This window comes from Salmo salar, chromosome ssa03, assembly GCF_905237065.1.
Source record: "Salmo salar chromosome ssa03, Ssal_v3.1, whole genome shotgun sequence".
Lineage (NCBI taxonomy): Eukaryota > Metazoa > Chordata > Actinopteri > Salmoniformes > Salmonidae > Salmo > Salmo salar.
The window spans coordinates 13,570,233-13,583,600 of NC_059444.1; the positions used below are offsets into that span (position 1 = coordinate 13,570,233).

The window sequence follows — 13,368 nt, forward strand, 5'->3', positions numbered from 1 at the left end:
ACTCAACTTTCTAGAGCTGTAGTAACCAACCGGTGGATTGCAATCGACTGGTCGATCTCTGAGCATTTCTGTACAACGCCCAACGATAAAGCCTTGTGTTCCTATTTTTTTTACTGTCTCGGGCTGTTATTCATCTTGGGCTGTTAGCGGTAGGAGAATTGTTGCCATGTGGAACCATTTCATGTGTCTGAAGGTTCAAACTCTGCCTTCCCGGCGGGCCCAGAGAGCAAATCAAGTGCACTAAATAGGGCTACCGCTGGCCAATCGGATGGCTTAGAATACCGTGTCTGCAGTAACCTAGCAGGCGTAAGAGAAAGCTTCAGAAAAAAATCCTAGTGTGAGAATTCAAAACATTTAAAACCATGACTAGAAAGAGGCTGTCAACGAATACAGCAAATGGCTGTGATATGTGGTTGTCCCACCTAGCTATCTTAAGATGAATGCACTAACTGTAAGTTGTTCTGGATAAGAGCGTCTGCTAAATGACTAAAATGTAAAAAGTAGAACTGCTGTTTTTATGAGTGAGTTCATGTTTAACTTCTTACTCGCCACTGTCAACACTTTGTATTCAACACTTTTATAAGCCACAAAATACGCATTCTTCCTATTTCCACTCAGCGCTACAACAAGCACTGCAGCAGTAATGAATGAGTAGGAAAGTGTATCTATAGGCTTGCGTTGATGTTATTATTAGCGCATTGGGTCTTTTTTAATATCGAGGAATATTTAACTTTCTCTGTTCATAGGAATAACATTAATTTGTTCCTGAGGCAGAAATAATGCTGTGCGACTCGAGTTTTGCCATCAGCTGAAAGAAGGTGTCCCTTTTTGGTCAGTGTCAGTGGAGGAAAGGGAGAGAGGAGGGATGTTGAGAAACGAACCCTCTGTTTGCTGCTGTCTCCCTCCGCTGAAACTGACCATCAGATACAGGCATCAACAGCCCAGTAAAATACAAATAAAAAGTACATTATTTAATTGTATGCACACTCAGTTGTGCCTCACAAGTAATACAACAAAGGATGTATTACCGGTGTGATCATACAGCCTACCTCAAATTTTGAAATAATATTTTTTTGAATGGCCCGGACAACAATGCATTGGCAGGGCAATTCAAGCAAAGCAAACATGCGATGATAATGTATCGGGCTTAAATTGTAGCTTACTGCACAAACCTCATTGCTGCAGAACTGTTTTTATTGGTTAATGTTGCATAGGCTTATGTTTTGTAAGTCATGCTAAAAAGAACCTGAGCTTGTCACAGTATCCAACGAAGGTGGCGCCCCTCCTCGGTCGGGCGGCGCTCGGCGGTCGTCGTCGCCCGGCCTATTAGCTGCCACCGATCTATGTTTCTGTCTTTTGGTTTTGTCTGTCTATCCCGCACCTGTTTCGTGTCTGTCATTAGTGGGGGGTTATTTAGTGTGTATTTTCAGTTTGGGTTCTCGTGCGGGATTGTTTATTGTCCACTCAGGACAGTTGTGTGTGTGGCCTGTTTCGCTGGCCTGTGTCAGATTTATTGCCGGGCTGCGCCCCGTGCGCTTTTTTCTCGTGTTTATTTTGGGAATGTGTTTTCCCTGGCGGACTTTATTGAGCGCCCTCTGCCTTTCGGCTATTGTGTTTTTTCCCGTTGCATTAAAACACTGTTGCTCCGGCCCTCTGACTCCTGCGCCTGATTCCGCATCTCCACTGGTCCTAGAATTCCGTGACAGAATCCCGCACCACTCATGGAGTCAGCAGGAGCAGAAGCGCCGTCCATGGCTGAGCAGGTCTCTCAACACGCCAGCCTCCTCCACCGCCTAGGCTCGGCCATGGACCAGGTGTTGGCCCGGTTGGAGAGCTGGGAGAGAGGTGCTTCCCCAGCCAGACCAGCTCCGGTTCCTCACCCTGCGCCCCTACCCACACCCACTGAAGCGGGTGCCGGCAGTATCCGGATCACACCTCCCAGGGAGTTCGATGGGACGGCCGCTGGGTGCAAGGGGTTCTTGCTCCAGTTGGAACTGTACCTGGCGACCGTCCGCCCCCCTCCCTCCGACGAAGAGAGGGTGAGCGTCCTCGTCTCGTGTCTCACGGGTCGAGCCCTGGAATGGGCCAATGCGGTCTGGGATGGTCCAGACTCGGCTCGGGGCGACTACCCTGAGTTCACCCACCACTTCCGGGCGGTTTTCGATCATCCCCCAGAGGGCAGGGCGGCGGGTGAGCGGCTATTTCATCTGAGACAGGAGACGAGGAGCGCTCAGGATTTCGCCCTGGAATTCCGGACTCTCGCCGCTGGATCGGGGTGGAACGAGCGGGCCCTGATAGACCACTATAGGTGTAGTCTTCGTGAGGACGTCCGCCGGGAGCTGGCTTGTAGGGACAACACCTCCACACTAGACCAACTGGTGGATTTGTCCATTAGATTGGACAACCTACTGGCTGCCCGGAGACGTTCCAGTCGGGGCATGTTCGTTCCGCCTCCCAGTCCTCCTGCTCCACAGCCCATGGAGATAGAGGGGGCTGCGTCGAGGAGGACCGGAGGGGGGGTCTCTCCTGCACCCGCTGTGGGCGCAGAGGACACACTGTGGACCGGTGCTGGAGAGGTCCACCTGGGAGTTTCGGAGGGCAGGCAGAGCACTACTTCGACCCCCCAGGTGAGTCCGCACCAGCCACACCCAGAGCCCCCTGTTGACCACATGTACACCTCCATTTGTTTTCCTGATTTTTCCCCTCACTTTCAGTATAGGGCACTAGTCAATTCAGGTGCAGCTGGGAGTTTTATGGACCGTGGGTTAGCTAAGAGATTAGGGATTCCCCTGGTTCAGCTGGACCACCCCTTCCCCGTGCATGCCCTAGATAGTCGACCGCTAGGGTCAGGCCAAGTAGGGGAGGTCACAGTGCCACTGGTTATGCAGACGTGGGGGGTCATGAGGAACGTATCAGCCTGTTTCTCATTGACTCCCCAGCGTTTCCGGTGGTACTGGGAATCCCCTGGCTAGCCACTCACAACCCTCAGATTTCGTGGAGGCAGAGGGCTCTTACGGGGTGGTCGAGGGAGTGCTCAGGTAGGTGCATAGGAGTTTCCATCGGTGCGACTACGGTGGAGAGTCCAGACCAGGTCTTGTTATAGGAATTTTAGATCTTGATGATAATAATCAATAATCAATTCGCCTTGACTAATGCCCAAGATTTGTAAGACAATGGGTAAAAATAATTAGGCAAGGACTCAGCTTTCTGCAAAAGGTTTCTGTAGCTTTATTCAGAGAACGTTCTGGCGTCAGGATAACAAAACAGTCATTATATAGTTCTTGCTTACTTACGTACATGCATTTACACACAATCTGTTGGTGACCTGCAACCCCCATAAACTTCTCACACTGTTTATCACCTTCTGGCTCAGCCTGTTCCTTTCCTTCAAGGTTAGGAACTCTCTGAGGATTTACTCCCTTGACCATCTGCTTCTCTATCTCTCTATACTAATTGCATACACACATTTCTTTCCCTCTCCAGTGGTTCCTGGACTTTCCGGAACTAATCAGACTAATCGATCCCTACATTGATCATTACATTGATTATTCATTAACCCTGCTGTATGACTAATAATTCATCATGGTTTATTGATTCATTTACCTTTATTAGATAATTCTCTTATCAGGTCTCCACCGTGCACATTCCCTCAGAGTATGCCGATTTGGCTATCGCCTTCAGTAAGACGAAGGCGACTCTATTACCCCCCCCATCGACGAGGGGATTGTGCGATAAACCTCCAGGCCGACGCGGCCCTTCCTAGGAGTCACGTGTATCCTCTGTCTCAGGAGGAGACAGCGGCTATGGAGACATACGTCACTGAGTCCTTGAGACAGGGAGACATTCGGCCATCCAAGTCCCCCGTCTCCTCTAGCTTTTTTTTCGTGAAGAAGAAGGAGGGAGGTCTGCGCCCGTGCATTGACTATAGAGGTCTAAATGCTATCACAGTGGGTTTCAGTTACCCGCTACCTCTCATTGCTACGGCAGTGGAGTCATTTCACGGGCGCGCTTCTTCACGAAATTAGATCTCAGGAGCGCGTATAACCTAGTGCGTATCCGAGATGGAGACGAGTGGAAAACCGCATTTAGTACCACATCGGGCCATTATGAGTAGCTCGTCATGCCGTATGGGTTAAAGAACGCTCCCGCTGTCTTCCAATCCTTTGTGGACGAGGTCCTTAAGGACATGCTCGGGCAGGGTGTGGTGGTGTACATCAATGACATCCTGATCTACTCCGCCACATGCGCCGAGCATGTGTCCCTGGTGCGTAAAGTGCTTGGGCGGCTGCTGGAGCATAACCTATACGTCAAGGCTGAGAAATGTGAGTTCTCCAAACGAGCCGTCTCTTTTCTGGGATACCGCATTTCCACCTCGGGGGTGGTGGTGGAATGTGACCGCGTTACGGCTGTGCGTAATTGGCCAACCCCAACCACTGTGAAGGAGGTGCAGCGGTTCTTGGGGTTCGCTAATTATTATCGGAGGTTTATCCGGGGTTTTGGCCAGGTGGTGGCTCCCATTACCTCACTGATGAAGGGGGGTCCGGTGCGGCTACGATGGTCAGCAGAGGCGGACAGAGCCTTCCATCGTCTGAAGGTGCTGTTTACCAACGCTCCTGTCCTGGCGCATCCGGATCCCTCTTTGCCATTCATAGTGGAGGTGGATGCGTCCGAGGCTGGGGTAGGAGCTGTGCTATCGCAGCGCTCGGGCGTTCCTCCGAAGCTCCGCCCATGTGCATTCTTTTCCAAGAAGCTGAGCCCGGCGGAGTGCAACTATGATGTGGGGGACCGGGAGCTGTTAGCCGTGGTCAGGGCTTTGACGGTGTGGAGACATTAGCTTGAGGGGGCACGTCACCCTTTTCTCATCTGGACCGACCACCGTAACCTGGAGTATATCCGGGCAGCGAGGAGGCTTAACCTCTTACATCTAGACGTTCCGCTAGAGGAACACCACTCCAATATCCAATGATAGGGCGTGGCGCGAAATACAAACTCCTCGAAAATCCCAAAACTTCAATTTTTCAAACATATGACTATTTTACACCATTTTAAAGACAAGACTCTCCTTTATCTAACCACACTGTCCGATTTCAAAAAGGCTTTACAACGAAAGCAAAACATTAGATTATGTCAGGAGAGTACCCAGCCAGAAATAATCAGACACCCATTTCTCAAGCTAGCATATAATGTCACAAAAACCAAAACCACAGCTAAATGCAGCACTAACCTTTGATGATCTTCATCAGATGACACACCTTCAGTTCTGTTATACTCAGACACCATTCAAACAGTTTTAGAAACTTTGGAGTGTTTTCTATCCAAAGCCAATAATTATATGCATATTCTAGTTTCTGGGCAGGAGTAATAACCAGATTAAATCGGGTACATTTTTTATCCGGCCGTGAAAATACTGCCCCCTATCCATAACAAGTTAATGTGAAACTATGCAAGACATACAATAAACTATAAACAAAACAACAAACCGTGACGACAGAGTTAGTGCATGTTGCACACATGCACTAACTCAAAATAAGATCCCACAAACAACAGGTGGGAAAAGGCTGCCTAAATATCATCCCCAATCAGAGACAACGATAGACAGCTGCCTCTGATTGGGAACCATATCAGGCCAACATAGAAATAAGTAACATAGATTTCCCACCCTAGTCACACCCTGACCTAACCAAATAGAGAATAAAAGGGATCGACGACTCACTGCGAGCTCACAGAACAGGGCTCCGGGCAGCCGAGCGGAAATGGAGGAAAACTTCGCCTCCCCTGCGGACCTGGCATCCTTTCACTCCCTCCTCTCTACATTTTCCTCTTCTGTCTCTGCTGCTAAAGCCACTTTCTACCACTCTAAACTCCAAGCATCTGCCTCTAACCCTAGGAAGCTCTTTGCTACCTTCTCCTCCCTCCTGAATCCTCCTCCCCCCTCCCCCCCTCCTCCCTCTCTGCGGATGACTTCGTCAACCATTTTGAAAAGAAGGTTGACGACATCCGATCCTCGTTTGCTAAGTCAAACGACACCGCTGGTCCTGCTCACACTGCCCTACCCTGTGCTTTGACCTCTTTCTCCCCTCTCTCTCCAGATGAAATCTCGCGTCTTGTGACGGCCGGCCGCCCAACAACCTGCCCACTTGACCCTATCCCCTCCTCTCTTCTCCAGACCATTTCCGGAGACCTTCTCCCCTACCTCACCTCGCTCATCAACTCATCCTTGACCGCTGGCTACGTCCCTTCCGTCTTCAAGAGAGCGAGAGTTGCACCCCCTTCTGAAAAAAACCTACACTCGATCCCTCCGATGTCAACAACTACAGACCAGTATCCCTTCTTTCCTTTCTCTCCAAAACTCTTGAACGTGCCGTCCTTGGCCAGCTCTCTTGCTATCTCTCTCAGAATGACCTTCTTGATCCTAATCAGTCAGGTTTCAAGACTGGGCATTCAACTGAGACTGCTCTTCTCTGTGTCACGGAGGCTCCCCGCACTGCTAAAGCTAACTCTCTCTCCTCTGCTCTCATCCTTCTAGACCTATCTGCTGCCTTTGATACTGTGAACCATCAGATCCTCCTCTCCACCCTCTCCGAGCTGGGCATCTCTGGCGCGGCCCACGCCTGGATTGCGTCCTACCTGACAGCTCGCTCCTACCAGGTGGCGTGGCGAGAATCCGTCTCCGCACCATGTGCTCTCACCACTGGTGTCCCCCAGGGCTCTGTTCTAGGCCCTCTCCTATTCTCGCTATACACCAAGTCACTTGGCTCTGTCATATCCTCACATGGTCTCTCATATCATTGCTATGCAGATGACACACAATTAATCTTCTCCTTTCCCCCTTCTGACAACCAGGTGGCGAATCGCATCTCTGCATGTCTGGCAGACATATCAGTGTGGATGACGGATCACCACCTCAAGCTGAACCTCGGCAAGACGGAGCTGCTCTTCCTCCCGGGGAAGGACTGCCCGTTCCATGATCTCGCCATCACGGTTGACAACTCCCTTGTGTCCTCCTCCCAGAGTGCTAAGAGCCTCGGCGTGACCCTGGACAACACCCTGTCGTTCTCCACTAACATCATGGCGGTGACCCGATCCTGTAGGTTCATGCTCTACAACATTCGCAGAGTACGACCCTGCCTCACACAGGAAGCGGCGCAGGTCCTAATCCAGGCACTTGTCATCTCCCGTCTGGATTACTGCAACTCGTTGTTGGCTGGGCTCCCTGCCTGTGCCATTAAACCCCTACAACTCATCCAGAACGCCGCAGCCCGTCTGGTGTTCAACCTTCCCAAGTTCTCTCACGTCACCCCGCTCCTCCGCTCTACCACTGGCTTCCAGTCGAAGCTCGCATCCGCTACAAGACCATGGTGCTTGCCTACGGAGCTGTGAGGGGAACGGCACCTCCGTACCTTCAGGCTCTGATCAGGCCCTACACCCAAACAAGGGCACTGCGTTCATCCACCTCTGGCCTGCTCGCCTCCCTACCTCTGAGGAAGCACAGTTCCCGCTCAGCCCAGTCAAAACTGTTCGCCGCTCTGGCACCCCAATGGTGGAACAAGCTCCCTCACGACGCCAGGACAGCGGAGTCAATCACCACCTTCCGGAGACACCTGAAACCCCACCTCTTTAAGGAATACCTGGGATAGGATAAAGTAATCCTTCTAACCCCCCTTAAAAGATTTAGATGCACTATTGTAAGTGGTTGTTCCACTGGATATTATAAGGTGAATGCACCAATTTGTAAGTCGCTCTGGATAAGAGCGTCTGCTAAATGACTTAAATGTAAATGTAAATGTAATCTCTAAGGTCAGGGCGTGACAGTTTCATGGTGTGCAAGTCTTTGTCATTGTAGTTTCCAAACCACTCTTGTTCTGTTATGGTATGTATTTATTTGATAATAAATCGGCTGAACTTCTTTCTGAGCGCTAGGCCTACATGTTTGTTTAAAATGACAGATTGGTGCTGTGAGAATCTCATTGCAGTGACTGGCTACAGTATGAAGAATGGTCAGTCTCCATCCACTGTGTTAATGATGAAAAGTATGAAGACAATCAGAAATACTTCTGCAAAGAGAAGACAATTTAAATGTCTAGGTGATGTGAAAGTGACAACAACCAAAAGCCAGAACGGGAGGTTCTCACTGTTCCACAACAAGACAGACAGAGTTTTCACCATGACCATCACCAGACTAACCCAAGAGGACGCTGGGAGATATCTATGTGGAGTACAGAACAACCACACATTTGATACCATGTCAGCAGTCAGGCTATGACTGCGTGTACAAAACGTTAGGAGCACTTTTCTAATAATGAGTTGCACCCCCTTATGCCCTCAGAACAGCCTCAATTTGTCAGAGCATGGACTTTCCAAGGTTTCGAAAGCATTTCACAGGGATGCTGGCCCATGTTGACTCCAATGCTTCCAACAGTTGTGTCAAGTTGGTTGGTAGTGGATCTCTACTCCGAATATCTTGTTCCATCTCATCCCACAGATAATCAATTAGATTGAGATCTGGTGACTGGGCAGGCCACTGCAGTGAGCTGAATTCACTGTTGTGTTCGTGGTCCAGACATCACTAGAGCACACAGATCATATTATCACCATTCAGATAAGTGAAGAGCATATTACTTCCTGGTACACATTATGATGCTGTGTTATTATTTAGTTATTATTAAGGCACATTTCATTCTATCACATAAACATATTTGTGTATTGTACATAGATGGATCTGGCGTCAAATCTGACTTTGGAATCAGATCCCCCCTCTTAGTGGTGTAGTGTAAAGACATGGTGCTCCGACAACACATCTCTGTGTAATAACTACTTTAATACCAGTAGACAACATTTTGTTGTGTTAGCCCAGTGAAAAATGTCCACACATTGTCACAACAACTGTGTTTTGTGGTCCTTTGTTTTTAGCGACACCAACAATAACCACCACAAGAAAACCTGCTACAACAACAACAGCATCAAACCGAGGTTTACCAACGCTGTCATCCTTAACCACCTCCATCTCACCATCATCATCCATCTCATCATCATCATCCATCTCACCACCATCATCCATCTCACCACCATCATCCATCTCATCATCAACACAAAATGGATTTGGTAAATAAACTTTATGACTGCTTTTAAACAGGCATCTAAACACAGCCAAAAAATCTGACCACTCAGATCAGCCCCGAAAAAGATAGGATGTGAAAAGATCTGATATCCTTGGTCAAAAGACCAATTAGTGGAAAAAACTGTGTCAATGCAGCCTATGAGCCTTTTTACGCTGCACTAGTTTAAAACCAGTTTCTCAACACATCATTTTGTAATGTAAAGAGACTGATCTGGCGTCAAATCTGACTTTAGGTAATGTGTGACACTTCTATACCAGATTCCTCCTTCTGAGTGGTAGTGAAAAGACAATGTCTCTCCGATTCCACATGCCCCTGCAATAATTACTTTAATACCAGTAGACTGTCACGCCCTGACCGTAGAGATCCTTATTATTCTCTATGTTTGGTTAGGTCAGGGTGTGACTCGGGTGGGGAGGTCTATGTTTTCTGTTTCTTTGTTTTTGGGCCAGTGTGGTTCCCAATCAGAGGCAGCTGTCTATCGTTGTCTCTGATTGGGAATCATACTTAGGCAGCCTGTTTTCCACCTGTGTTTGTGGGAGGTTATTTTCTGTTTAGCATTCTGAGCCTGACAGAACTGTGCGCTTTCGTTTTTTCACCGTTTGTTATTTTGTTTGAGTGCTTCTTGTAATAAAGTATCATGAACACTTACAACGCTGCGCCTTGGTCCACTTCTCCCTCTTATGACGAGCGTTACATAGACAGCATTTTTGTTGTGTGAGGCTGCGTTTACACATTGTTGGCCACCACATCCAAGGCTAATGTCAGAACAGGAAGTAAACAGAAAAGTTACACATCTGATGAGGAAGAGAGGCAGATCTTACTTCACATATTAGTGTAAAAGGCCCTATGTAAGTTGAACAGAAGTGCTGATTGTAAAGTATGTGTTCTAATGGTACTGTTTGTGTCTGTGTTCTGATACATCAGTGGTCATCATAGTATCTGGGATTCTGGTCATGCTGCTATTGGTGCTTGTGGTCAGCCTGCTCATAGTCTATAGATGGAAACTCAACAAGGAAACAGGTGGGTAACAATCTCTCACACAGGCAAGGGGAAGTTACTCAAACCCCGTCTTCAATTCCAAGAAACCATTTGCATGTACAATCATCCTTTGGCCCTGGTTGAGAAATAGAGGTCTCATTGAGAACAGGGCTCTGAAAACCACCTGAACAGACTGCTGCGGCACAATAGTGACACGTGTGAAGTGTATGACACTCTGTGTGTGTGTTCCACAGCTGACTCCTCAGCACCCAGGGTGAACACTGGGATCAACATAGAGGTCAGTGTGTGTGCGTGCAAAGCCTGCCTGCATGCATCATTGCATGTCTGTGTGATGTGTATATATATATCTATATAAAGAGAGAGAGTTATAGATATATATATATATACTGCTCAAAAAAATAAAGGGAACACTTAAACAACACATCCTAGATCTGAATGAAAGAAATAATCTTATTAAATACTTTTTTCTTTACATAGTTGAATGTGCTGACAACAAAATCACACAAAAATAATCAATGGAAATCCAATTTATCAACCCATGGAAGGCTGGATTTGGGGTCCAACTATGATGTAATGTCCTTAAAACAAGTCAAAATGAGGCTCAGTAGTGTGTGTGGCCTCCACGTGCCTGTATGACCTCCCTACAACGCCTGGGCATGCTCCTGATGAGGTGGCGGATGGTCTCCTGAGGGATCTCTTCCCAGACCTGGACTAAAGCATCCGCCAACTCCTGGACAGTCTGTGGTGCAACGTGGCGTTGGTGGATGGAGCGAGACATGATGTCCCGGATGTGCTCAATTGGATTCAGGTCTGGGGAACGGGCGGGCCAGTCCATAGCATCAATGCCTTCCTCTTGCAGGAACTGCTGACACACTCCAGCCACGAGGTCTAGCATTGTCTTGCATTAGGAGGAACCCAGGGCCAACCGCACTAGCATATGGTCTCACAAGGGGTCTGAGGATCTCATCTCGGTACCTAATGGCAGTCAGGCTACCTCTGGCGAGCACATGGAGGGCTGTGCGGCCCCCCAAAGAAATGCCACCCCACACCATGACTGACCCACCGCCAAACCGGTCATGCTGGAGGATGTTGCAGGCAGCAGAATGTTCTCCACGGCGTCTCCAGACTCTGTCACGTCTGTCACGTGCTCAGTGTGAACCTGATTTCATCTGTGAAGAGCACAGGGCGCCAGTGGCGAATTTGCCAATCTTGGTGTTCTCTGGCAAATGCCAAACGTCCTGCACGGTGTTGGGCTGTAAGCACAACCCCCACCTGTGGACGTTGGGCCCTCATACCACCCTCATGGAGTCTGTTTCTGACCGTTTGAGCAGACACATGCACATTTGTGGCCTGCTGGAGGTCATTTTGCAGGGCTCTGGCAGTGCTTCTCCTGCTCCTCCTTGCACAAAGGCGGAGGTAGCGGTCCTGCTGCCGGGTTGTTGCCCTCCTACGGCCTCCTCCACGTCTCCTGATGTACTGGCCTGTCTCCTGGTAGCGCCTCCACACTACGCTGACAGACACAGGAAACCTTCTTGCCACAGCTCGCATTGATGTGCCATCCTGGATGAGCTGCACTACCTGAGCCACCTGTGGTGGTTGTAGACTCCGTCTCATGCTACCACTAGAGTGAAAGCACCGCCAGCATTCAAAAGTGACCAAAACATCAGCCAGGAAGCATAGGAACTGAGAAGTGGTCTGTGGCCCACACCTGCAGAACCACTCCTTTATTGGGGGTGTCTTGCTAATTGCCTATAATTTCCACCTGTTGTCTATTCCATTTGCACAACAGCATGTGCAATTTATTGTCAATCAGTGTTGCTTCCTAAGTGGACAGTTTGATTTCACAGAAGTGTGATTGACTTTTAGTTACATTGTGTTTAAGTGTTCCCTTTATTTTTTTGAGCAGTGTATATACATATAGAGAGAGAGAGAAAGCATGTTCTAATCTATGTTCTTCCGTCTCTCATCATGTCCTTATGTCCCTCCTCCTTTTCCTCCTCTCCAGGGTTGTCATGGTGATGGTGACAATAAGGAGGTAAAGGACCACACCAGCTCAGGTAGTGAGACCACCACCATCTACTCCACCGCCAACTTACCCACAAGCCCCTCTGACTGTCTCAACTACGCCAGCGTCAACTTCCACAAGAACCCCAGCTGCCCCAATGAAGCCACTGCCGCCATCGCTAAAGAGGGCACCTCTTCTGGTGACTATGCCACTGTCAACGTCAGTCAAAAGCCTGCCTACTCTACTGTCAATCATCCACACAGCTCCTCTGAGGCTCCTCCCATCTACTCCACATTGAGCATAACCAGAGACACCTGAGTCACTGACAACCAATCACAAGGGACATACACTCACTGGCAACCAATCACAAGAAACATGTCATGAACTACTTTTACCACTAACAGCCTCTTGAGCACTGAGCTCTGTTTTTAGCAGACAGCTGCATAATGTGCTTCATGTCCTCACAATCAGATGTTACCCTGACTTCTCTCTTCCATCAGATGTGTTTCCCTGACTTCTCTCTTTCCATCAGATGTGTTACCCTGACTTCTCTCTTCCATCAGATGTGTTACCCTGACTTCTCTCTTCCATCAGATGTGTTACCCTGACTTCTCTCTTCCATCAGATGTGTTTCCCTGACTTCTCTCTTCCATCAGATGTGTTAACCTGACTTCTCTCTTCCATCAGATGTGTTTCCCTGACTTCTCTCTTCCATCAGATGTGTTTCCCTGACTTCTCTCTTCAACTTGTCTTAATGTCAGTTAATTTTTTGTTCATATCTGCAGATAAATATTGGCTCACTATTTGGCAAGCATTGAAAAAGGTATCACACGTTTTTGACCAAGGCATTGTAACAGTCTATTAATGTTTTTTTACAAATGTATAATTGATTAAATAACCATGAATGATGTATTTGGAAAGTCCTTATAAAGGGTGCCTTTAAAAACACCCCCTTTTAGCTTGGCCTTTAACCAGTGATTGTTTTAGACATCCTCTGTGTTTTATGTTATTTTATTCATCCTTTTTACTGCTTCCTGTTTGCTTCTACTTTTTTAATGTGATTGTTTTATTGTGTTGCGATTGTAAATGCAATTTAAATTAAAGGATAAGTGCAGATAACTTCCTTTTTTATGATATTACCACACTATGAGGTGGAAATAACACTAGGAAATTGTGAAAATTATGATAATTACCTTTTTGTGTGAGAGCTGTTTTAAAAGAATGCCTGGAATTTCAGCCTGTTCA

The 13,368-nt window shown here is 48.0% G+C and overlaps 1 protein-coding gene across 1 annotated transcript in view; it reads left to right on the plus strand.

Moving 5' to 3' along the window:
• LOC106599184 (uncharacterized) overlaps nucleotides 1-13,242 on the plus strand; it is a 14,569-nt gene extending 1,327 nt beyond the window's left edge. Inside the window, exons 2-5 of the mRNA XM_045714512.1 lie at nucleotides 8,911-9,102; nucleotides 10,044-10,139; nucleotides 10,352-10,395; nucleotides 12,124-13,242. Of these exons, the coding sequence (XP_045570468.1) occupies nucleotides 8,911-9,102; nucleotides 10,044-10,139; nucleotides 10,352-10,395; nucleotides 12,124-12,441 (650 nt within the window). The 3' untranslated portion in view covers nucleotides 12,442-13,242. The remainder of the gene's footprint in view (nucleotides 1-8,910; nucleotides 9,103-10,043; nucleotides 10,140-10,351; nucleotides 10,396-12,123) is intronic.
• The last annotated feature ends 126 nt before the right edge of the window (nucleotides 13,243-13,368 follow it).